The sequence below is a fragment of the Melanaphis sacchari genome, unplaced genomic scaffold (assembly GCF_002803265.2).
Source record: "Melanaphis sacchari strain LSU unplaced genomic scaffold, SCAv2.0 Contig178_pilon_pilon, whole genome shotgun sequence".
Lineage (NCBI taxonomy): Eukaryota > Metazoa > Arthropoda > Insecta > Hemiptera > Aphididae > Melanaphis > Melanaphis sacchari.
The window spans coordinates 634,108-660,864 of NW_020270843.1; the positions used below are offsets into that span (position 1 = coordinate 634,108).

The 26,757-nt window shown below is 30.3% G+C and overlaps 1 protein-coding gene across 2 annotated transcripts; it reads left to right on the top strand.

The window, feature by feature from the left end:
* The first annotated feature begins 8,496 nt into the window (after nt 1-8,496).
* On the top strand, nt 8,497-22,365 carry LOC112592496. 2 transcript variants are annotated; one of them, XM_025336561.1, is made up of 3 exons: nt 8,497-8,690; nt 12,326-14,054; nt 22,116-22,365. In XM_025336561.1, exons 2-3 carry the CDS (start codon nt 12,748-12,750, stop codon nt 22,177-22,179), a joined length of 1,371 nt encoding a protein of 456 aa, XP_025192346.1. In that variant the 5' UTR covers nt 8,497-8,690; nt 12,326-12,747; the 3' UTR covers nt 22,180-22,365. The 2 variants fall into 2 exon arrangements, with proteins under 2 accessions (XP_025192346.1, XP_025192347.1); XM_025336562.1 differs by having other exon boundaries at nt 12,394-14,054.
* The last annotated feature ends 4,392 nt before the right edge of the window (nt 22,366-26,757 follow it).

Here is a 26,757-nt window from a genome sequence, read left to right on the forward strand (position 1 = left end):
TTCGCTACAACGGAAGTAACTTTAAGGATAAAATTTCATTATTATATTTTATTTACGTTTTCTATGTAGTTTGTACAATTTAAATATATTTTAAATATTTTAGCAAGTTTGGTTAGTACCATACATTTTCTATCTACAAAAATCTTATTCATGTATAGGATTCGGTATTCTATTAAGTATTTTTAAATTATACTATACCAAGAGTATTAACTTCAGTAGTGACGTTTTAAGGACATTGGCGACACTGATGTATACTTAGCACCCTACTGCCATTGTTTGACCAATCCCTCCAAATAACATTATACTCATCAGTCATCACGCCCATATTACGTCCGGGGCAATCGTCTTTTAACCTTTCCACCCATTAAATAGTAAATATGTCCCCGTCAACTGACAGTGAGTGTAACTATATAATGGATACATGCTATATAGTATATATAATGTCTATGTTTTCCAACTGCATTTTTCTAACGTAATCGGAAAAGTTTTCGCTATTTTTATTCATGATTATACTTTGTCTTGAATAATAAATTAAAATAATCAAATTTGATTTCAAAGTAAACAGGGCTTGCAAATATAACCAATGCGTAGTGCTTTTCTTTCTTTATTTTTCTTGTCTCATCTCGTCCATTTGCAGCTGGAGGTTTTTTTTTTTATTTCCCCTGATGCCATTTCGTCAGATTTTGTTACTACGGTAACGTAAAATTCCATTACAAATATTCGCATAAAGTATCAACTTTTTTTTATTTGATGTCTCTTCTACCACTTCTCTTATAATATCGTTCATCTATTCTTACTTCACTTAGATATTATTTTTACATATTTTGTCGTGAATATATTTCTATGTTCTAAAATTTTAGATGTGATAAATAAAACAAATGTAACTATATGTTATATTTGGTACCATTATGTAATTTAATTTGTCATCGTATATTAACGCATAGCGATGTATATAAATATGCACAAAAAAGGGTATATTATTTTTTAATGTTAACATATTTATGAGCCAAGTTACATTTTCTATGCTTGTTTGAGTTGTTTGATTATTTGAAAGTTTAAGAATGATATATTTTGTATCGAGTGATAAAAAATTGAAATGAATCAATATTTTCAACCACATATGTTTTTTTTTTTAGGTTTTTAAGTGAACCTTGAGGGCGTAAAACCAATGTAGAGATTTTTTTTGTTTATTAAATATTATTACATAATCGTTATATAATTATTTTATGATAAGTGTATGTGATGGATTATGTTGTTAAGTGTTGTCTTGAGTTAAGAAACCATCTATTGATGGAACTTAATGTGGTTGAGTGACTGTCTTTAGTCATTCAGAGGTAATAACATATGTATCAATAGATCTAAAAAAAAATACAAATTTAAATACCTGATGATGAGCATAACCGCTTATAAAAATTTCTACATACGTGTGGAAATATAATAATAAATAAAATAAAATATGTATGTAACGGGCAATGTTAAAAGGACGCATATTACAGTGAATAGCGATGTATTAAATGAAGGATTTTAGGTTTCCGTACGTACTGCTACTCTAAGTGCCCGGTGGAAGTTTTTTTTTTTTTTTTTATAAATATTTGCTTTATTCGGAAAATCGATCAACGATCAATGGGTGGCGCGTGGCGTCACATGTGGCGGACGTTTTTGCGCTAACGTTTGAGCGTTAAAGCCATATAAAATACAGTTTGACATAAAACTATTTTATTCCTTTGCCTTTTCGTTTTGCGCTTTGAAATCGCGTAGTTCATATTGTCGACTGTCGCGCTATAGCTACTTATTATAATATATGTAGCTCAGTTTTCGATTAAAATTATTAGGTAACTACTAAGTAGAATAAATTGAATTCCTTGCCGATCATATTATATTTATGAGTAGAGTATATAAGTGCCGGAGAATCTAAGTTTATAACATGTTTGATTTTACGACTCATCATTACAATAAAACTAGAATACAACAGATGTAGGTATTTATAATGATGTATGGTTTTTGACATTTATTATATACGCAATTTTAGTTTGAAATTTAATAAAATAACTGCACAAAATCAGAATATTTTTATTTTCGACTTTGGGTGGTTATTTCATATTTGTTATTTATTTTTTCTTACGTTTATAGTGGGATTACCACTCATAAACACGAATTCGTTTTATATATAGCGGTAGCACTTAAATGAGAGATTTGTGTTAGGTACATTTTGAACGTATAAAATTGTTTCATTAATCCTCTCGTAATGTACATCTGTTAGTTACTGCTAATACAAGGTCTTTATTGAAGGAACGAAGGAAACTTGAGAGTTTATTATAGTGTATTGTTTACTTATTTTGTGTGTGCGTCAAAGTTAATATTTACCAATTAAACTTTATAAACAAGTTCTTATATTGAGACGCATTCCCTTGTATTATATATATTTTTAATATATATATCTTGTATAACTATATCTTGTATAATATTTTTGTTGTTTTGCCGTCATAAAATATTTTTTTTTGCTGAAATGCCTAATTCATATTGTATAATTAAAATAAATATAAATTCCTAAATATATAATATAAATTAATTATATTAATTTATGAGCACATAAATGTTGTTGATTAATTTGAAGGATAATATATAATAAATATGTATATTTAACCATTTTTTTAACATTTTTGTTTTTTTATTAAGTAATTAATTAATGAGTTAGCTGCACGCATAATAACCATAATAGGTTTAGGTATTTAAATGAACGATTTTAATATAAAAGTATAAAATATGCAGTCATGCTGGTACTGTACAATTTTACTGTCATATTACAGAAAATAATAAAACTAATAAGTCATGAAAAAAGTGTAGGGTGTTATCATATATTATTTAGTAGTTAGACAGATATATATATATATATATGACAGAGCTGAAATAACTAATAAGTGTTTACCAATATTTGTCTAATTATTACGATATTAATGATGACTGATGTACCAATATTGTATCAGTTCATTGGATTAATCATACAATAATGTAATTTATTGTTACAAACAGCATAATGTAGTACGTATAATATTATATTTTATTTGTTTTCGTGAATTTCATAATTTGAATTTTATATTTCAAGTGTTTAGTTTTCCTCTTTGTAATATTAAAAAAAAAAAAAAAAAAAATGTTCAACAAAATTTAATATAATAAATTTACGTGAATTAAGTTATAGTGATTTGGTATTGTTTTAAAAGTTTAAACCAACAATTGTATTTATGGTGAATGTTGTCTTCAGTCTCAAAATAATAAAATTCCTGAATCCAAACATTTGGTTTATTCAATGTAATTTTCTAAAATATGAATAAATATGAAAATGTTCATTTATTAAGGTAAAATATTATATACTATTTGCATAGTTTCTGTTTTTATTTGATAAAATAATTATGATGACCATTTGTACTCAAAAACACTTATTAATAATTGTTTTTAATCAGAATATTGTATAATGATAGTTTCGGTTTTTAAATAGTTATGAAATGATATTGTTTGTTGATAAATATAACGAAAATCAATAGTAATGATAACACAGAGCTTTTTTTGAGGTCGGTTCAAGAAGAAAAAATAACTTTACTATTCAATATGGTATTTTTTGTTGGTTAATAAAAGGGTTTTACAACTTTAAGACAGTTTTTGAGTAGTATACTTTTTTGGTAATATTAGAATTCAAATTGCATGTTTTTAAGTATAAAACTAAAAGCTAAAACTAAATAAATCAAGTAACATTATCGAGCGCAACAATAATTTATATTGTTTTTATTTTTAGACGTCAAAAAGCAATAAAGGTTTTCATCTTTGAAACCCGAAGTACTTTGTATATGTTATTTAGGTGTCTGGTTAGGCCAGCTATAAATTTAAAAGGATTGAAACACGAGAATATCGTTTTAAAGCGTTTTCAGTAATTCAAGTATATCATTGTAAAACCAATAGCTGTCTCGTTTTATATTTAAAGGTAACAATATAATAGGTTCTATGACAATAATAATATGCATACGTTGATTTTTTTTATCGATCGATTTAATTAATTTTTAAAACTTTATTTTAGTAAATATTTTAGTTTTCTCTTAAACAGATTTTTCAATTTGTGACAGCACAGTAGAACTTATTAAGATGTAACTTATGGTTGTAATTTGAAACCAACTTTATAATATTATTATTTCATTTATAAACGATTTTCGTTTGCTAAATTGTCAAAGTCAGTTAAATTAAAAAAAAAAAAAATTATAAGAATACTTGATAAAACATTTATTTATTGTTTTAGCTTTTAGATTTATTAGTTATTGTTGAATGGTTTTGTTAAGTTATTAAACTAGTGTTGTTTCATAATTTTGTAATCATAATGGTTTTGTATTATTTATCTGTTTTTATTAGTAAATAAAGTAATATTCTAAGTAAATTATTATCTACGCTTAATGGTTTTCTTACTGTGTCATAAAATAAAAATTGTTATTACTATTTTTATAACCTCTACTGATTATATTAATAATCTTATTGGTCTTACAATAGACTGTAATTTTTGTTTAATTTTTTTTTTTTGGATCACCATGTTTTAAATTAGAAATTTTCTCCAATATTTAATAGCTAGGGTGGATTCTGGATAAAAATTTAATTAAGTTTGTAGGTACTTTTGAAAATCTAAAATAGAAACAGTCCACAATTTTCTAAATAATTAGAATAAAAGTAACAAAAAACAGTGTCGAACAGGAATATTTATTCAACGCCTGTTTTTAAAGAAATTGATTTTTTTTTTTTTATTGTAAGATAATTTATTCAGAAAGAAATATTATAATTGTAGAGACTTGAAATTATCAACAAATATTAAAATAAACATTTTCAAGGCAAATAATATAATTTTAAAACTGTATTAAATATGTATTAATCGTCTATTTCGCTCAAAATCGTTTTTCATATTGTTACAATGATTAAACTTTAACACGCATCCATTAAAGTGTCCTATTCAACGAGTTTCCTGATTTATTTTTTTGTAACTTCTACATATAAGCGGTTACAATCCTAATATTCTTATTGCTATTTACAGTTATAGGCTTACACCGAGAATTGGAAGTTATAATGGTGCAGAATTTTTGTAGCTTGTGGCGTAAAAAATATTATATCGAGGTTTTATAATCTTAACATTTTTTTTTGTATATGGCAATTCTTTTATCGAATAACATTATTTTTTTCAGAACTAGTACTACATAATTTCTAGTTGATTTACAGTAACATTTTTTAAATATTTTTTATAATAGCTGATAATTTTTAGATCTTTACTTTTTTGAATGAAAACATACATTTTTAATTTAATTTTCTGAATCAAAGTATTTTTCGTAGTATTTTGATACTTGAAAACTAATATTTGGACGAATAATAATTGAGTTATAAATATTTAAACTTAAAATAAGTGGAGTATGTATTAGACCAATGTTTGTGTGGTATCCTTATACCTTTCCATTTCACTTACTAAACTTTAAATACTTATAACTCATATATTACTCGTCCGAATTTCGATTTTCTTAGATAAATATAAATATTTCTTGTAATTTGTAACTAATGAAATTAGTCAACACTCAAAATTATATTCATATCTTGATATTTGTGTTTTTGTGATAAACTGATTTTCATAGTTATTTATATCTAAAATTAAATTTTATAATATTTAGGTGTGTATAGACTACAGTTTATCGTAATGTAATGTATATATTATAAATATTTATAGAAGATAAATAAATAATCACGGTTATTACATACATTTTTCAAATGATCTTTTTATATTTAATAATTATATATTCTAATATTTTAGTTTCATTTATAGTTTGATACAAATCAAATAATTAATATTAAGCTTAAAAAATCAAAAATAGTGCTTTATAGTATATGTGTTAGCATTTAAAATGATTTTAGTTCTATAAGTTTAATAAAGTTTTGTAACCACTATTATTATCAAACATACTTGAGTGAGGTAATTTTTAAAATTCTTTAGTACAGGATGAGTATAGTTTCTCGAATAGTTTTCAAGGAAATAGCAAATGAGTGAAACCCAAAATTTAGTGAGTTATCATTTTAACACTGTCATGAACATTTTTGTACAAATCGAGTTTTGTTTAGAATCATATTTTCCTTTTCTATCAAAATTTAAAAACATCCACTATTTTGCGACAGAGTACATACTGAGGAGGATCAAGGTAGCTGGTGGGTTTAATTATTAATTAACGAGAACTTGTGAATAGTTTTCTTATCTCACTAAGAAAATTTTAAACTTAATTATATCTCACCCATGTTTATTGTAAATATTATATGTTAACGACATGAAAAAGAGCGAATAAAATAAGACTTGCATTTTTTCCCTTATTTTTAGAGTTATTTATTCGTTTACTTATATTATTTGAATCTTTTACGCAGTGGCATCTTTTATGCACATTGCATAGTTTACTGTGATGTTGGGAAATTTTTCTTTCTTATCGCTTGAATCATCCGTAGTCTTCTTATACATATAATCTGTCTATCTAACTTTTTTTACCAACTTAAGATCAGTTAAAGTGTAGTAAATATTGTATACTATAATATAATATAATATGAGTTTTTTCAGTGGTAAAATGATAGCCATTTTTATTTGTATGTAATATTTACATTTATTGGTTATTTGTTAGAACCGAAATTGTATGATATTTAACGAAAAAAAGTAAGTAGGCAATACACGTGGTAGAATACGATTAGTTAGGCTAGTCAAATCTCATAGCTTAGGTCCCACTCCTCTCATTTATGAACCCGTCACCCGGCCTGGTAAATTTGTTTTCGCGAATCACGTGATTCAAAACAGTAATAATAATAATAATAATAATAATATATATTACACACATACCCCTTTGTGCCGCCACTGCAAACAACGACCGCACGACGACCCGACACCGATTGTGTGCAGCACACGCATTGTACAAAATGTATTTTATTGCCATTTGCATGGTGGATCGTTCGATTATAGTTGTATGTGTGTGTGGTGTCAGTTGGGGTGTAAGTGGAGGAGGGTGTATAGGAAACGATTGGAAACGTTCACCGATGCCGTTGTGTAGGTATATATAATTTATCTGTTATTATAATATAATACATGGGCCGATTTACTGTGGTATAGATGTTTTCGCTATTTTACTACGGTTGAAGTCAGTCTTTCTTTGTTCCACTTCACCGAAATAAGGCGTGAGCGAGTCTAATGTAAATTAGCTTAAAAGTATAACGTAGATCTTTACGGAAGAGAAGAGCAGTTTCGGAGGGATTGAAATTCATACAATCCTTGGAGGTTCTAGCCCGTAGTGAATACAGCATACAGATATATGTAAAGCGAAATTATGTATAGGTTTATATATATATTTATCAAATAGCACCTTCACGCGGCGTTGGGATTGGTGCGCACTGTAGGTGTGCAAGTGGTGGGTAGCTTTATAGAATATATACATAAAAAAAAAACGGACCGATAGACTGGCCAAAGTTTTGGGACTTCAGTTCCTAATACATCGTTGTCGCGTAATACATGCAGCTAGATCGTCATTGCTATACACGCGTATTATACTAAATAATATTTGTCATCTAAACATATATCTTGTTCCGTCCACCCTCGCGGCACGTGCATAAAATACATTACGTCAAATCATCGTTATCGAAACCTCCGCCCTCCCTATCGAAGTATACCGTCACTTTGTAAACCTTCTCCGCTGCTGTGACACATACGCATAAACATATATGCATGTATATATATATCAAATATAGGGCGAACGAGCCTTATCGATTGGCTGAATTGTGTCCTTTTATATGACCTCCTATCCTCTCGCCACATTTTACCGTCACCAGACCATGGCACGATGACCATAGCCCGCCGCTGCAGGACATAATAGTATGTCGGTATACTTAAGATCGAGATCTTCTCTATGCGCGCTCACGCACATTGTTTAAGCGTTGGGCGTAGGTCAGCGGGTTACCTATAATATATTCGCGAATAGTGCATTGTCGGAATATTTCGGGACAATTTGTTTATGATTTGGCCCGCGTAGAGTTAATATTTATATACGTCGTGTCGTGATTATCGTCTGCTGTCGTGAGGGGGTTGTAAACGTTTTATTTTTTTTTTTTTTTGTACCGCGGCGTGTGTTTGGCTGCAGCAGTATAAACACAATCGCGGTGTACGGTAACCGTCTTTTTTTCCATTTTTTTTTTCTCTTTCAACCGACGTGCAATTATACGCATATATACTTATACATATATATATATATATTACACACATAATACGCGTATCTGCCGCCGCCGCGGTAATTTCCGATCGCGCTTGCGCCGGTTCTCGTCGGCCGTCTGTCCGTCTGTCCGTCGCTGTACAGTGTACGGGACGACACGCGCGCGCCGCGGCCGCCGGGACACCGCTAGACGGCGCCCGGTCCCCCGCCGAACTGAATAACGCTCGCCGCTCTGCATCGCACCGCGGAGCAGCGCACGCCGACGACGTCGCTCCTCCGCTCGATCTCTCGATCAATCCGCTGGGTCGCCGCCGCCGTAGAACCGCGTATCGCAGGCCGCCGACGGAGCTCTCTCAGTAGCACGTTAACCGTCGCCGTCGCTGCCGCCGTCGCAGCAGCAGCAGCGCGCCGTGTCATCACGTTATTACGCCGCCGCCGCTCCGCCCGCACACGGTACGTGTCATATTGTCTCCTCATCGTTGTGCATAATAATAATAATATTATGTTATGTTGATATATATATATTTTTTTTTTATATTTAACAGAGGCGGCCCGAGACCACCGAGTATTTTTAAAATTTTTTTTTCTCTCGATCCGAGACCCTTCCTCAACGCCAGTACTGCGAACGAGATCGCGAACATATTAATTACCCAATATCTTAATATTTGTTTGTAAAATTTTCAAAATTAAACATTTACGAGTGAAACAATAGAATAGCACCCCATTCATCGACAAGCTTCCATGTCGGTATCGCCGTATTGCGGTTAGCTATTATTTATTTTCTAAAGATATCCGTGGTCTATCCATTTTAAATCTATTGCAAATCAATTTGTATTTTAGTCTCGTTTAATTTAAATGGTATAACCGCTCCTGTACATACGGCGTAGGTTTATTTTTATAGCCTACTCTTCAAAAGCTTATACTTCGAAAATTACATTAAATATACTATGTTCACGACGACGACCTCCCATCACGTATTTTTTTAAAAATTTTTTTTTGGTTCGGTAAACCATCAAAAGTATGTTCGATCCGCCTCTGTTAATATATTTTATGTACTACATGGGTTAATACGTATATCGTTATACCTACTTAGTGTTCATATATTATGTAGTTTTGCCCGGCACTATTCGATGCAACTTTCTCGATCTCTGACGCCGCCACCACCGCCGCAGCTGACATGCTTTGTGTATAGAGTTCCTCTAATCTACATACGTAATCTACGATTTTTCAAAATATATTATTTTTATCTCGAGCTCTACCTCTATTATACCCGTATTGAATATACTTATATGTATAATAACGCGATGATGTATTTTCTCGCCGATTACCATGCACAGTTATGAAATTTCCGAATTCTGATCACGATCTATTTTCGTTCCGTTCGAGTAGGTACACGTATTATAATACACTATGTTCGAGGATATACTACACTCTAATATATTGCACGATTATGCGAATATCATATTTAAATTATGATGTATACTTTTTTAGATAAACGTACGATCATTGATCAAAATATGATAAATGCATTACGTATTTTATAATATTAGTAATCTGTATTGGTAAACCGTATTTTTTTTACCTATTAAGGGAAAAAATATTTTTAAAATAAACACTGTGTGATACAAATTTGAATATTATTAACATTTTAAGTTCATCAATTTTGAATATATTTTAGTATAGATAAATATTATATAACGTACATAATATGCTTTGAACATCGCGTATCTGTCCGTAGGGATATTTACATTTTACGATACAAACATAAATGGAGAATTGTACGTTAGAGCTTTACGTAATATCCATTATTTTTCTATCAAAGTTAGTGACCCCATTTAATTTAATTTAAACTTGTATTTGATTAAAACTAGTAAGTATAGTATCTACGCTAACTTTTGTATAGGCAGGTAAAAAGTTTATGAAACACTAATAAATGTATATTTTATTACAGTTCGTTTATTTAAATATAATAAACACCAGTGCTAGAAAACTTTTTTATTTTTTTGAAAGAAATTTATTTTGGTCTGACTTTATCGTGGTTTACATTAATTTGAATAATTAAATATTTTTATTACTCAAATTATTTTTTGATATATTATAATTATATGATATATAATTGTATAAATTACAATTCTATATATTTGCAGTGATCTAATTATTTTATTTTTGGAATAACTATTTATATTTTTTGAATATTTTGGTATGTATTATTCTAACATTGAGTATCGGAACCGATATAGTTTTTTTTATTTATAAGCCCTTAAAGTTTATAGATAAGAGTAGTAAAAGTTGTAAGGAGTACCCTGAAAAATATTTATGCTCTACTTTGGTCAACTATATATAAATTTAAAATTCTTATGAATAATTAAATTTATTGGTTCAATACCTATCAGTATTGATAAAGTTATTTGTATAAGAAATTAAAATTATAGATAGAACTTAAAATACCTTTATGACTAAGATAAAAATTGTATTGGAAAAATATGTAGGTGTATAATAACATGTCGTGTATGTTATATTGTTATCTGCAGTTATTATTTTAAATTTGTTCCTAAAAAAAAATTATTTTTTTCTTCAAAAACATAAAACTTTTAATATAACCACAATAATGAAATCTGTCGTGTTAAAAAAAAAGTCATCTTGTTTATTCCATTCTATTATATATCAGGGACGGCCAAACTTTTTCGGCCGCGATCTACTAAAAATATATTTCACCTTTGAGGATCGACTTCGATAAAAAAGTTTTTGTTATTATTAAGTTACTATACCACCATAATTAATTTTCGTGTGCGTAGCCGAAAAATAAATTCTAACACGATCGACTGTTTGGACGCCCCTGCTTTATATGTACATGATAAACATTGTAACATTATGAGTTAAAGAAAAAAAGCAATACGTACTAAGCGTTTAATAGGTTTATAGGGGACGCGCGTGAACAGTAAGCTGCGAGCTATAATATAATGTAGTTGTGTGTATAGTGTATTTTATATATACCTAATATGTAATGCAAGTGTATATAGTTTTCACGTACTGCGTATTGTACTTTATTCGAAAATAATAATAACGACAAAACGAGATTCGTGCGTGTTTAGTAGCGTTCGTATCCTCTCTCTCGCTCATTTTCTCTCTTTCTCACTATCTTATTATATTTTGGTGTAATATTAATAAACGTATGCTGTTGCGAGACGTCGTAATATTATTGACAAAGGCTATTGGAAAGTAAACTATATTAATAAAATATACTGTATTTGTTGATCCATCCTAGTTTATGACTAGTAGCTGTTAATAAAAATCTAATATACCTAAATATATATTTCCACATGTATAAAGATAATTTTTTAAACGTTTTTAATTTCTACTTGTTTTGCGTTTAATATTTTTTTTGTTTTTACGAATTACACGTCATATACACCAAAGGATTGAAGGAAGGAAAGAGAATATTGGTTTTGGCGTGGAGATGGGTTGCTTTTTAAAATATTGATAATATTACTATTAGGATTTAGTATATATAGTATAATATATTCAATGTTTGTAAAAATTAAAGATTTCTAGGCTAATTGTAATATACATATTACACTCATTACCATGTACCATGTATGACGAAAGATTACTATTTTTACCAATAGAGTTATGCATAAAACGATTGATTGTGTGGTGGTTAAAACATATTCGGTGCATATAAAATGTATATTACACATGTATAGCGACTTTAACATTTGGAACGTGAATAAATATAAGGTATTTCGATTTTCGAGTTTTGTTTCTTATTCATTCTTTAATGGCATATATTATATCTTTCTTGCTATAAGTTTGTTAGCGGGTATAATATATAAATAAAGAAGTACGGTACGTCGTACGTGTATCTTAGTTGTACGGCGGCGTTGAACAAAATTTAAGAGTAGGTATATATAAGGTACATTATTTCTATACAATACAAATACGTGCATAAAATATCAACCTATCCCAGCCATTCCCGTCCAAATCTAATTTACCACATTGGGATCGAGAAAGTTTTCATTGCGATTGTATCGGTGAAACGATATACAAGTGTGTGCGCTTGTGTTTTTCATAACAATATGCATTTTTAGGAAGGGCAAACGGAAATGAGTAGATGATCATATCTATCACTTATATTATACTCGTATAATATTCCCAGGAAAATGGATCTGATAGAACGATTAGATGTCACGATCACTTCTCCGCGCTCTTCGGCAATTGGCAGACGACGACGACGACGAACAACTTAAGCGGTTTGAATACTAAACTTTGACAACGACGAAAAAATATAGTTCAACGGGGTGTTATTTGATTTTTAAGTATTTTTTTTTGTTTTTTGTGAAACGTGTGCTCAATTTTTCTTAAACTCAGAATACACCGGCCGTACAATATAGTAATAATAATAAATAAGGAAACGAATCGAAATTGAAAAATACTGCGTAAAAAATGCGAATAACACGCAGCCAGCCGTTAAGGCGAGAGGGCGGTAACGGCCACGTGCCATGATGAGCTGATGGATGACGACGGGCCGGCAGCGGCGAACGACACGGCAGCGGCGATCGAGCAGCAGTTGGAGAAACAGCAACGCGAAGAGGCGGAGAAGAAACGGCTAGAAGAGCTCCGGGAGCGGGTGCTGTTCTACTTGACTACTTTCTTCATACTGCTGGGCATCGTCAGTCTGTTCGTGTTTCTGTTCTTGGTGCCGTTCCTCATTGAGCCGGCCATCACGACTATACTCATGAAGTTCGACGAAATTCCAACAACGTGCGTGACTGCACACTCACAAGTTCGAGTGGGCGCGTCCAACTGCTCGCTTCCAGGTGGCTGGGCATCGTGCCGGGAAGGCTGCACTCGAGAGATATACGAGTGCGCACAGATATTTGTCAACTACACCGTGCCTAGAGACAGGGTGAGAGACTTGAATGCTCGGGACCGGCGGTCGTTGCTCGTCCACGGCTACCGGCCCATCGAGTCCGAGCCAGCCACTGGGTGGACGTATTCCATGGCCCGCATATACCCAAACGTCAAGGGGTGCGGTTACCCGCCTCACCTAAACTGCACCGAGTTCCGGGCAAGGTACTTTGAGGTGGGCGCTAGCTACCCGTGTTACTACAGCCGCGTCGAACCTTGGGTGGTCATCACCGAACTAGACCTAGCCAAGAGCACTAGACAGCTGGTGTACTCTATGGTGTTTCCCATACCATGTTTCGTCGTGTCCGTCGTGTACGTAGCGCTCGCGTATTTCTGTGTGTACGCCGGCCGGCACCGCAAGCCCAAAGTCAAGCGTCGCGTCGTCCGACGGATGGTTGGCGGTGGTGGCGTTACTGGAAGCGGTGTTGGTACCGGAAGTGCAGTGGGCTACGGTTGTAGTGGCGGCGGGGGTTCCGCTTCCCGTGCAAAATCTGGTTCGGAGGCTACGCCGATCACCAACAACAGCAGCGCCGCCGCCGCACCGACTTCACCCATCGGCACCGGAACGCCCGACAGTGAACCGTTGTACCGTCGACGAAGCGACCACGTTGGTGATGTCGATGATTATGACGATGATGACGACGCGTCCGAAATGTATTACGGCGATCAGCTCAGGTCCACGCTGGGCGTGGACGATTCCGTCTCCGACTACGTGAACGCGCTCCGTTTGTCTGAACACACGCTCAGACAATCAGACTCGAACGAACCGTCTAGGGGCGAGTGGTCAGATGAATATGACAACTGCGAAGCAAGCGTGTGCGATAGCAGCCTCGAACGATCGGTAAAAACCATTTCCGCTACGACTACTGTCGTCGCCTCGGCCTCACCGTTTCCAACTAATTCTACCGGGTATGATCATTAATTTTTTTCGCTTTTGCTTCAATGTTGTTAGTTTTTATTTTTCAAAGAGTATTTTACGAACAACCGCTAAAATAGATGGTTCAAGCCGTATGGTTATTTATTTAAGTTTTGATATGTTTTTAGGGTTATTAATATATGTTCTTATATAAAGTCGGTTATCAGTTGGAAAATAATCACATATAATTTAATCAATAATTGTATTTTGTAACATTGATTATTGATTAAATCGATAATGTGTTAAAAAATAAAGAGTTTCGTGACGTTCTAATTACTATTTTCTGTATCTTTCTTAGTTTTAGAACCCACGAAAAAAGTATTATGGCTAAACTCAGAATTAAAGTATCTTTGCATTCGTCGCGTCTATTGCTGTTTCTTATGCCTACGTCAATTTTAAATCAGTTTATCTTGCACGTATTTTCTACCAGTTGGGTCACTTTAAAGTTACTCTTTTGAGGACTGTCGTATTTTTAAATTGTTCGTGAAAGCTGTCCACAAAATCTAACTTAACCCATGCTTGAACTTTAATCATTCAGAAAGCCGATAGAAATGTATTATATAACAATAACAGTCACGGAATTTATATTGTAGACTTTTTTTGTTTATTAAAATAATATATTTTTAATTAATAAAAGAAAATTCTCACAACTTTTTCTTGGAAATGAAGAGAATCTCAAGTCTTACTTATTTTGTCTGTACAATATCTTAAACTTCACGAATATTGCGAATTAACTTACATATCTAGTTGGTTTTGTTTTCTTTCCTTTTAAAACAAATCATGGTAATCTCATATTATTCATATACACTAGTAACGTAAACAGTATTTTGGTACCGGTTTATAATTCTCTCCACAAAAGTCGGAAAAACGTGTGTTTTGCGTATTTCATATTTGTAAAAGTTTTATAAAAAATACATAAAAAAAAAAAAAATCATGCAATAAAAGGATATTTTTCCCGGTAATCATAGGTATAGAAGGGTTCTAAGTGAGTATATTTAAGACGTATAATTGAATAGTGTCTATAATATATGCATTGCTTGCGAGTGACTTATTAATATCAATAATTTTAATTGGTTGTATTATATAGCTGGTAATTCGACTATTTATTATTATTGTATACATTTTCCCGTATATTGTATTTTTTGATTACAGAGATCGGATATTGAGTATAATATTGTTCATTTGTAAATACTGTTTTGCATACAATTATGGAAACGATTATAGTAATAGTAGTAATAATAATAATCAAACGTTCTTGAAAAATTACATGTCTACACTTTAAAATATTAAGTGCTCGTCGTAGTTTTAGTTTTTCAGCTGCCTATACAGAATACCATATGTTTGTAAACTATTGATCATGGCGATGTACCTATTTTAGTTTAGCTTTAATGTATTGTAGCTTAAACTAATGCAGTGTACAAAGGTGCGTCGTTTTTGTGGCTTGTCCGAAGATCCTGCTACGGCAATCTTAGTGAAAAGAATTGCATATACCGCTGCAATACAAAAATATTGTATACATGTTGGTATATATCGATACCACAATAACACTGCTACGTTGTGCGTATACGCGGAAATATTTTACGTGCCTCGTAAGTTTTTGGCTAATAATTTAGAAAAGTGTCATCTCTTTATAAATTTATATAATATAATCTTGTGATGATACGTAAACATGACGAAAATGATTCAAAGAAATGGTTGGGATATTTGTCGCGTACTAAAGTTAGTCATTTTCAACGCTATAATTAGAGACACGCAATGGGAGGTAAACCTATAGTTTAATTGTGCCCGGCAGACCATTTCATTAATAATAATCGAGAAGATTATTTAACACATTGTGTTGCTAAATGATTATTAATTTAATATTTATTCGTCGTATTTTATCGACGCGACGCTGTCATATGCATGTTTCCGCCACATTATTTTTTTCTCAACGACCCTTAAAGCAATCGTAACTACAGTACTGTGGTTTAGTATAAAATAAATGTGATATGCTGTAAGTTTTCATTGAAATATAATATATATATATATATATAATAAATATTATTTACAATTTACATATATTCTGTCATACATTTCTTTTTTCTTAAGTCAGCTTTTGAAAATTGTATGTAAAATTGTAATTTGACCGAAACACACTTAAATTATTTCTGTATTCATATTAATACTAATCTTTTTTTGTAAGGATAATAATAAAATATTTTGTAGTATTTTGTTTACCTATAATTTGATTTACTATATGTACTCGTAGGTAATGGTGCGTACATTTTGTCGTTATAACATATTATGAAATGTATATACATACACATTTCATAATATGTTATATATATATATATATATATCATAAAATAAAATATGATATACCTAGTAAAACCACATCGTTTATCAGTAAGATATAGTTTGCAGTTTACTCGACTGTATATGAGGGTAGAAACCTAATAATTATAATATTTTGTCAGCGTACTATTTTTTGTATAATACCATGCGACACGCGATATCATTATTTGAACTTTGAAAGTGTATATACATAAGTAGCTATTATAACGATTTAATTTATACGACGAGTGGTTACAATAATAATAAACAAATCGGTTAGTTTTAAACGCAGTCGTCCCTCCCGTAGCGCACTTAAGAACCCTTTTATTCGTGAGTGGTTTTCTCACGAATAAATTTTAAATCTAACCATGATTTTCTCATTTTATACAATGCACTCTAAGTCGGTCCCCACTACAGTTTTTTCACAACTTATGATTCAGTGCCTATTTTTATGTTGAATGTACGCTGTTTATATAACTTAAAATTTTTAATGCAAAAATAAATATCCAAAATAAAATTTACGTATGATGTAGAATTTATAAATTAAAAATAAAGTAAGTACATCAATATTATACTTTTAACGTTACAAGTTAATTTGTTTGATCATAAAAGTTTATTAATAATATAGAATTTCTATAATTCTACTATTTATTTTTGTTTGGTTACAATAACACAAACATAAAAATGTTAAACTATTGTTTTTTAAAAGCTATAAAATATTTAAATAATAATTTTTACTGGGAACTAATTTTAGATTTGTTGTATATAGTAATTCTGATTCGAAGTTTCTAGTTAAACGTTGTAAGGATTCAACACTTTCAAATTATAATAGCATATTTATCATACAGAGAATAAATTTACCGTGGTTGATTTTTATTTATGGGACTGGTGTATTTAATGAGTAAAATAATATATTTAATGCCGTACAATTAAATAAATAGTTAATTTTTTTATTAAGTATTATTGATAATACAATTATAAAATTAATTTAATATAGATAAGCTTACCACAGAGAAATAGAGCGGAAAACAGGGAATAAACATTTGCCCTTTCTCTCATAAGTTTAACTCATGAAAATGAGAAAACACTGTTGCCCATTCTACTGAATATGCTATATAGTTGTTTACAGAGATGTATTAATCGTCTATAGTGTTTGAATAATGTGCATGTGCTTGTATCGCCGCCAGCACTATACCATATTATATTATGTATTTATAAGTATAGGTTTTCTCGTTGAATTATATTAAATTAAAAATCTTTTTGATGCTCGTATCGCGGTCATTGTTTCCTATCGTATTAGTAGTAGGTATTTACGTATTTCCTGAATAATTTCGTGCGAACCATTTTATTTTTGCTTTTATTCGGGTAAGCAAACATCGCGAAACCTATAATTTTCCCGGAAAATCGATTTCTCTCTTTGTAAATCGTATCTCTGTAGCAGCAATCGGCCAGAGTTGTATTTTTTTTTTGCAGTCGATTCGTTAGCTTTCCTTTTGAGTCAATCGCCTATTTTTCGTTTCGCGTATCTCGTTCGTACCTACGTGTGTGCGTGCTGTGTAAACGCGATAAATCTAAACGTTAATTATCGTCTCCGCCTCCAACAAGTATAGTGTATATATATATATATAATACACACACACTCACACACGTAAATCTTTGGATACGTGATATATCTTAATATATATAAATCTCGTGTCACAATGTTTGTCCTCAATGGACTCCTAAACCACTTAACCGATTTTGATGAAATTTTTTACACCGCGTGTAATTTGGTCCAACTTAAAAGATAGGATAGTTTTTATTTCAAATTTTTTAATTAACTTTTTAATAAATTTGTATGATTGCATGGTGTATTTCGGGTTTTTCCGTGGCCGACCGCGATAATTGTATCTATCTGTAACCTGACCTTTTTTCTATTGTATGTGTTTTATCGTCGGTGGCGTGTAGATATGAATTGTTCCGAGAATTATCGCCATAATACGTGTAGATATGAATTGTTAATACAGCCAACAACCAAAAATATTGTGCACCATTTGACATACTCAATAGTTTACTATGCTCTATGATTTCCAAAACCACTAATAAACTACAAATAAAAAAAAATATATTTTCTCATAGGTACGTAATAACCTATTAATAAAACGAGACATAGCCACAGTAGGAGCACAGGAACAATAATTTCAATTTATACATGTAAGTAATATCACAAACTTTTGTTAATTAATATATCAATGAGAAAATGGCACAAAGCTCCCCACACTTTTTCAATAATTGTACAAAAATTTTTATATTATTTTTATTTAACCTCCATTGAAAATTATTTTTCAAACAATGTTCATTTGTGGTTTAGATTTGGAAAATCCATGTTTTTCTCATGGGCAACTATATGTTGCGTGTTCACGTGTTGGGAAACCGTCGAATCTATTTGTGTTAGCTAAAGACAGGTTAACCAAAAACATTGTGCACCGATTGGTGTTAAATTAAATTGAAATTGAAAGTATTTATAATTCAAAAAAATAGATATTAATGTTTAAAAGTTTAAGACTGTCTGTCTTGCCTATCTCATTCATGAGTTTAAGCGTCACATGTTATTTACTGTATTATACTGTAATATACTTATATTTGTTATAAAATTAAATGGAAATAATAAATCTGATAAATTTTTATTTTGTACCTATTGATTTCTGCTTAATATCAAGTGTAAGAACATTTTAATTAATTGTGTTCAACGTACTTCCCCTTCAAATCTCAATCCAGTGAATTTGTATACCAACATCAACATTTTCGTCTTTGTTAGTAAATAATTTCATTGTACTAAAGGGTTATAGTAGTAGAAAGTCAAATAAGGAGATCACCATATTTTTTTACAAATATCATCTGTGTGAAAAAGCATAGTGGACTCCGTGACTGATGTTCTCTTATTGTTCCTCTTAGATTGTTTACTATAATGTAATATAACAAAAACTTTAGCCACAGCAACGCGTGGCCGGGTCAGCTAGTATATATATATATATATATAGATGTGATTCTCCTCGTTACTCTGATTTTGACGATTTATCCGTTTATAAATATATTAATTTTAGAACATTAAAACCGAACAAAATGGTGTTAATATTCGCGATGGTGAATAGACTTTGGCGAAAGTCGCCCGCACGGACGAAGCTTTGCCGGTACGCCTCGATGAGATGAAATCATTGAATTTCCAATGAAACACGTGGGCGCATGATCTCTTTTTCATCCTGTACCTATAATGCACTTCGCAACTCGTGAGACCGTTGACCTAATGACCCAATGACCTATTCAATATATTATAAACTCTGGATAACTAAATATATGAATTTAATCATGATATACATGATTTTTCGAACCGAGTCTAAGCATACTATATAAATGTCGGAATCTGGAATATTTACATATTAAAATATAATTAATTTCGAATCATCAAAATATATACAGTTCCGATGAACTTTAGTTAAATATAGTTTAAAATTACTAATCGGCTTATGATTTGTTTAAGTGCACGTTTTAAAATATAAAATTTTCGTATATAACTATTGTATTACAATTGCTTTTTATTTAAATAAATGAAAAATTGATTTAGTAATAAGTAATGAAGAATGATGAACTTAATATAATGATTAGTGTTTGTCCAAATCTCTACAAAAGTAAGATTTCCATTGCGATATATTACCACATATTATTACTTCGTACGTTCCGTTGTATACTCGTATTGTTAAAAACGGTTGGAGGAAAAGTAGCTTATTTTGTATATTTAACAGCCTTCCTCGTCCCTCGAGGCGTTCTGATGGGTCTTTTTTTCCCGTATTATAACCACCGTCTACACTTGTGATTCATAAGCCGTAAAAAATAAACTTTTGCTTTTCATAGCTTTCCACGAGAGTTCAACTTAACACGCCTGCGCATACTCAAAACAGTAAAATAATACAATAATAATAATAATAATATAGCTGCATTGCGCGTGCCAAGACAATAAATGGTATGGGTTGTACAGAACAGTTGTGCGTTAAATGCTGCGAAAACGAGTATACCTTAATCTTTAGGTGACTGCCTAACTTATTAAAATTATAAATAACAATAATTATTAATAATATTCAAGCCGTTCTTTTTGGTTCCATTTTAGCCTATTTAAAGCGTCATTGATTAGTGAAATAAATATTTTATCTTTAATTGAATGTATAAAAAGCAAAATTATTCGTGAAATTAATATTATCTCTCAGCTAATGTCAAGTGTATGAATTCTTATGGTATTATATGAAATAAAGTTAAATTATTGTTTTTACTTTTCACTATCTACAGACGTGTAAAAAATTAAATTATAAATAACAGTAAAATATTAATAATAATTTATGCATATTATATTCTAATAGTATTATAAATATCCATAATACCTATATTTTCAATGTTTAATCATACATTAAATATAATTTCTATACACTTTATAACTTAAGTGGCGAGTTAAAATTAACCAAAATAAATCTCAGCACACAAAATTCACACTCAAACAAGGAATATGCCCAAACATTGCCCTTAACAATGTACAAATTCCCACTTCTAACACAGCCAAATATTTAGGATTAATCCTCGACAAGAGATTGACATGGAATAAACACCTACAGATCAAAAGGCTAACCTTAAATAATCGTTTGCGTATGCTTAGACCTCTTTTAACTAAAAATAAGCACTCCTCTCTAAATACCAAACTACTAATCTATAAATCTCTTCTTAAACCTATCTGGACATATGGACTGCAACTTTGGGGGGCGGCTAAAAAATTCAACACTAATCGAATCCAAACATTCCAAAATATATCACTCCGACGTTTATCAAATGCACCACCATATATCTTCAACCAAACTCTGCACAACGATCTCCATATCGATAGAAGAAGAAGCACGTATTTTTTACACTCGTTTCCACAATCGACTTCATGCACACCCTAATCCCCTCATAAATGATCTTTCTATCCTTACATTTCCAGGAATTCTAACCGTAGGCTAAAAAGGAAGTGGTGCTGCGACTTATTATAAAACTTTAATGTCTAACTGTTAAAAAAAAAATAAATTAATGTAATTACAACAAAAATAAAATAAAATAATTAATCATTTTGTCAAGAGCCTCTAATGGGTGGCTGCTTAAATCACACCTATCATGTCTCATTTTACTTTCATCATATTAGCTTATTGTGCATAAGTTGTATAGATTGTTTATTTCAAATAAAAAAAAAAAAAAAACACTTTATAACTTTAGGTAATGATAATAATAAGATATACTAGTATTGGATGTATTTTTCTCTCAAATATTTAGTATTATGTATCATTTTATTATTTAAAATCGAATAATATAAATTTAACGAGATTTGTTTCACATATTATGTTCTTCAGTAACCAATGTAACGATATAATTGTCATTTAGGATTAGGTTGTATTTTATTGAGGGTTTGTAATAATTTAATACACACGTATGCACAGTATTCAGTAATTATATGATGCGATCCATAGGACCTATTTTTTATAAGTTTCGTCAATAAAATAAATTTAATGAGCATACCTCTCGAGTAAAGGCATATAAATATTTGTAACACATAGTGCGAAGGGAGACGATACAATACTTAAACAAAATCATGATTTACAGCTATGAAGGATTATTGTTGTTAATTTAATTAGATATATAGTCCTAATGAAGTATTCTAAGGTATAATTATGTATTGTTTTATGTTTCAGAAACTTGACCAAGACGATGACGACGTGTATCTTAACTCCCCCTGGGCCGACGGCGGAAGTCTGAAAAGAAATCTACATCACATCGATAACATTTCCTGGAAGCCCACCAAATGATTTGATATAATACGCGACACTATATTATAATATTATTGTCCGATTCGTATCATCCAGGCGATTTTCGTTTTTATTTAATAATACCTTTACGCGTTTACAATATAATTGTTATAAAATAGATAACATTCAATTAAGTTTTCACTCAAATTATAATATTGTAGTGGTTTTCCGTCGAAAGTTTACATTTTTATTATATATTTACTTACTACGGTAATTTGTCTGCAGTACCATATTAGCTAGCAACCATAGGATAACAGTGATCTAGATAAATATGTTTTACATTTACTCGGGATATATACCCGGAACTACTAACATCAAGATCGCTAGGCCAGTGTTTCATAGTCCTCACAATATATCGTCAGTTATATCTACTAAATAATATATATATAGCATGCTGGTAGGTGGACAGTGGGAGCATTAGTTTCCGACTGATCGTCGGTCGTCTTTTATCATCCAATATGTGACTTACGCGTGCCACTGCATGTGCGTATCCATTAAATAAGTCCATTCGACAATCATCTATTATAATAAATATGATATTATTTTATACACGAAATTTGATCTTCAGGAAATCGTGTGAAATTTAATTTGTTTTTTCTTTCGGCCGTATCTAGTTGTATTCGTATTGACGATAGGTACGTCGCATCGTATCGCGAAAATGGAATTTTCGTGTTGGCTCGATCATGTTTTATTTAATATTTATAACGCCATATTATTATTATGTTGTCATTATCGGATATTCAGTTCATCGTTATACATGCGCGGAGTCTAAATACCTTTGTTTTAAAAGACATTTAAACTCTGTATTCTGAACATGTTGTCTTTTTATTAAAAAAAAAAGAACTTAATCGCTTTGCGCATTTAATAATACTATTCATAAAACGCTTACAAAGTCACTTTTTTCGTACAAAAGAAATATATTAATTTTGATACCGTTTGTAAAAAACATAATATTTAGATTTGCTGGAAAACTTTCTGAAAGCCCGTACGATTTACAAACTTCTTTTTTTAACGCATAATTTCGTCGCCTACTTTGGCGCGCGTATTTCGCACGAATGGAGTCGATACATACAGCACGAACAGTTGGGTTATTCCGTTTTCCCGTTTCAACTACGCATCATATTATCATATCACGATAAGACCGTGTGAAAACATCGCTCGGTGCTCTGCCCTGTATATACATGGGCAATAATGGCGTGTTTTGTATCATCATCACATACGAGTACATTGACACTGTCCGTCAAATTCGGTACGATAATAATTTGTAATAATAACAACACTATCAGCACATATGCCAATAATAATTCTATAAATGTTAAAGGTATAACTTTATATATTCGTGGTTGTATTGGTAATATTATTATTATCGTTGTGACTGGCGGCTTTTGTTTTATCTACCTAAATATATATATATATATTATGTAAACCGGGTACGCAATGATTAACACGCATACATAATTGCAGTAATCATCGCAAGTTGTTGGAATCTATGAGCTCTCATAATAATCGATGATGATTGTCATAACATAAAATCGTATCCATGCGAGATGAATTGGTCGAAATATCCAGTATTTTTCCTCAAATCAAATCATCATGGAATAGTTATACTAATAGATACAATATTACAACCAGTTTTGTTTTGATTTTGATAAATTTATCAAAGCAGGGAGTATGACTTTTCAAATGTCTTTGTTTTTGTCAATAGTTATTTTAGAAGAGTAAAAAAACAGTAGTCGTTTGCAAACATGTGGCTCTTTTAAAAGCACAGATCCCTGTAGTGATTCATTAGAGATTTTATTTACTGTATAACCTATACTTTATTGTTATGAAGATAATTATAGCTTACCGACGGTTTTCACTTTTGATATCGTGGTCGAACATTTGATAAATAAATATTGTAGGTCACGTTGATATCCTAGTAGAAAATTAGTTTGGTCAATCCTGCAGGTGAAGTATGTATATGACGTTAATTATTATTTGTGTGTGACGGTTACAGTATATTATTTAGTTATCGAATAACAATCATTTTATTATTGGTGTTGTGATGTATACAGCTGAATAAAATACGCAATTTTGACTCCGCGTTTATCAATAAATCGCCGATTATAATTCTTAACTAGACATGCTTGCGGGGGATTTTATAGCCCTAAAATGCCATATTTTAAAATATGAGGCGAATTTTATATTTTTTCTTCAATGGAACTTGTTTTTAATGGAAATCATCATTATTATTTTTGTTGTTGCATACGCATAGTTTAGCTCAGATAAGTGGGTACCTATAACTTATAGTGGTTTATTATTGGTACATACATCAACATAATAATGATATTGCAATAATTGTGGTGTAAAATGCACTGCATTAGCAAGACGATGAAATATTGGCCACAATACTATTATTATTATTATTTTATTACTATACATTTTTAAAACTAAATTTAATATAATATACTTAAATATCATTTCCAAAAAGACTGATACGTGCTATTCGTTGTAGATATAATTATATTATTGTGACGTGTTTAAATATTAAATGATGAGTAGTCGTAAGATCTCAAATTATTATTATTATTTTAAAAACAATTTATCACGTTTCTTATATTATATTATTAATACACATACATACATACATATATACATATATATGTATTATAATATTTAATATATAATGTATTTACTTCTATAAATTGATTTTCTTATTTATTAATTCTGTATTTATAGATGTTAATTATAATACAATTGAACTAATTATAGAATTATATTGTTATATTTAAATTTTGTAATGTTGTGACCGCAGCTCCTTTATGATACATATTATTATATTTGTACGGGTAGATTTAAACAACAACATTCTTTTATAATATTTAGATAATTTTAATTGTAAAAGTACAGACTTCTTAAATTTAGATGTTCTTTTAGTATGTAAGTTCTTCATTTACTGTTCGTTTAATATTTAAATTAAATTTATGCATTTTTATATAGGCCTAGATTTTTTTAGGCAATTTTTTGAGAGCGTTTTATTTTTTATACTTACTATATTTAATCTTGTCATTAATATTGTAAAGAAGAAACAAATTTTATGAATATATTTTTCATTGTTCTTTAGTACAATAATAGAGTGTTTCATTTTATGAGTCTATTTTTTTGCACTTTCATTGTTCACGTTTACTATTACAATAATTTTATCGTAACAAAAATATATTCATAATAATTACTTCGAATTTTTTTGTTTTTTTTTTTTTGCTTACATTGTTATATGAATTTTAATTTTAGAAAAAGCACGCGGGGAATGTGACTATCACTTTTATGTGATATAATATTTAAAAATTATTATTATTATTGTAACCATCAATGAGAAACAATTTATGGAAAAAAAAAAAAGTTATGGTGAAAATAAAAGAACGGCTTTATTAATAATTTGGCGTTTTAAGCTAATTCGAGTACTTACAATAATATTCTTTAATAATTGCATGTTGTGTCATACTTATTTGTGTTAACTTAATAATATTATATATGAGTACATACAATATAATGTATTGCACGTTGTATTGTTTACAATGTGATGCAATTAATTATGTGGTGCTACTCGTAGGTGCACGTCGGCTATTGCATTATACCTTATATAAAATTTAAGGTAAATTATACGTAAGCTATACTGCGTGTACCTATATTGTATACGCAGCAATAAGTAGTAACCAGTGTTTATGTAATCATTGATTACGATAACACACGGTGACTTGAGTGACAAGATAAAAAGCTCAGTGTGCAGACTTCGATGCATCTCTATACCAGCTCCATTTTCTACATTGCAATAAACATTTTTTTTACAAAAGAAGGTCAGGCTTTGTTTGTAAACACTATTTTAACAATGAAATGAAGTTTTAGCGATATAAAAATATGATTGACGTAAAATAACGTTTTAAAAAAATATTTCTATTTTTGTTGATGCAGTTTATTTGTTATAGATTGGTGGTCGATGAGTAAAACCAATAATTTATATTAAATTTATAAAATATAAATTTTAATTTTAAAATGAAGACGTGCAATGATCTGACAATATATTTATTTTTTTTTTTATTAATGAAAAAGTTTATTTATTGAATAGTGAATACCTATCTCGTTATTTAAATTAGTAATATATTTTTACTCTTATTTTCAAAATATTAATTTCTGATTACAATTTGTAATTAATATGTTATTTAAAATTTGAATAAAAATGTACCAATTGATGTATTTTAATTGAGCCTAAATAGTTCCTCAAATATTAAAATATAATTTATAATATTAATATATTTTTATGAATTTGATAGTTTAGTTGGTAAATTAAAATACAATTGTTTTGATACAATGTGCTTATCTTAAGAATTGGTATTATATAGTTATGATGTGAGTGAAGCATGTTATTTTATTTGTTTTAGGTATTTATTGGTTTTACCATTTGTGTATATTGCCTTGGTTAATAATTTATTTTGTTCTGCTATTAATTTTGCTGATTTATCAAACAACTGAAATTATACCTCATATAATTTAA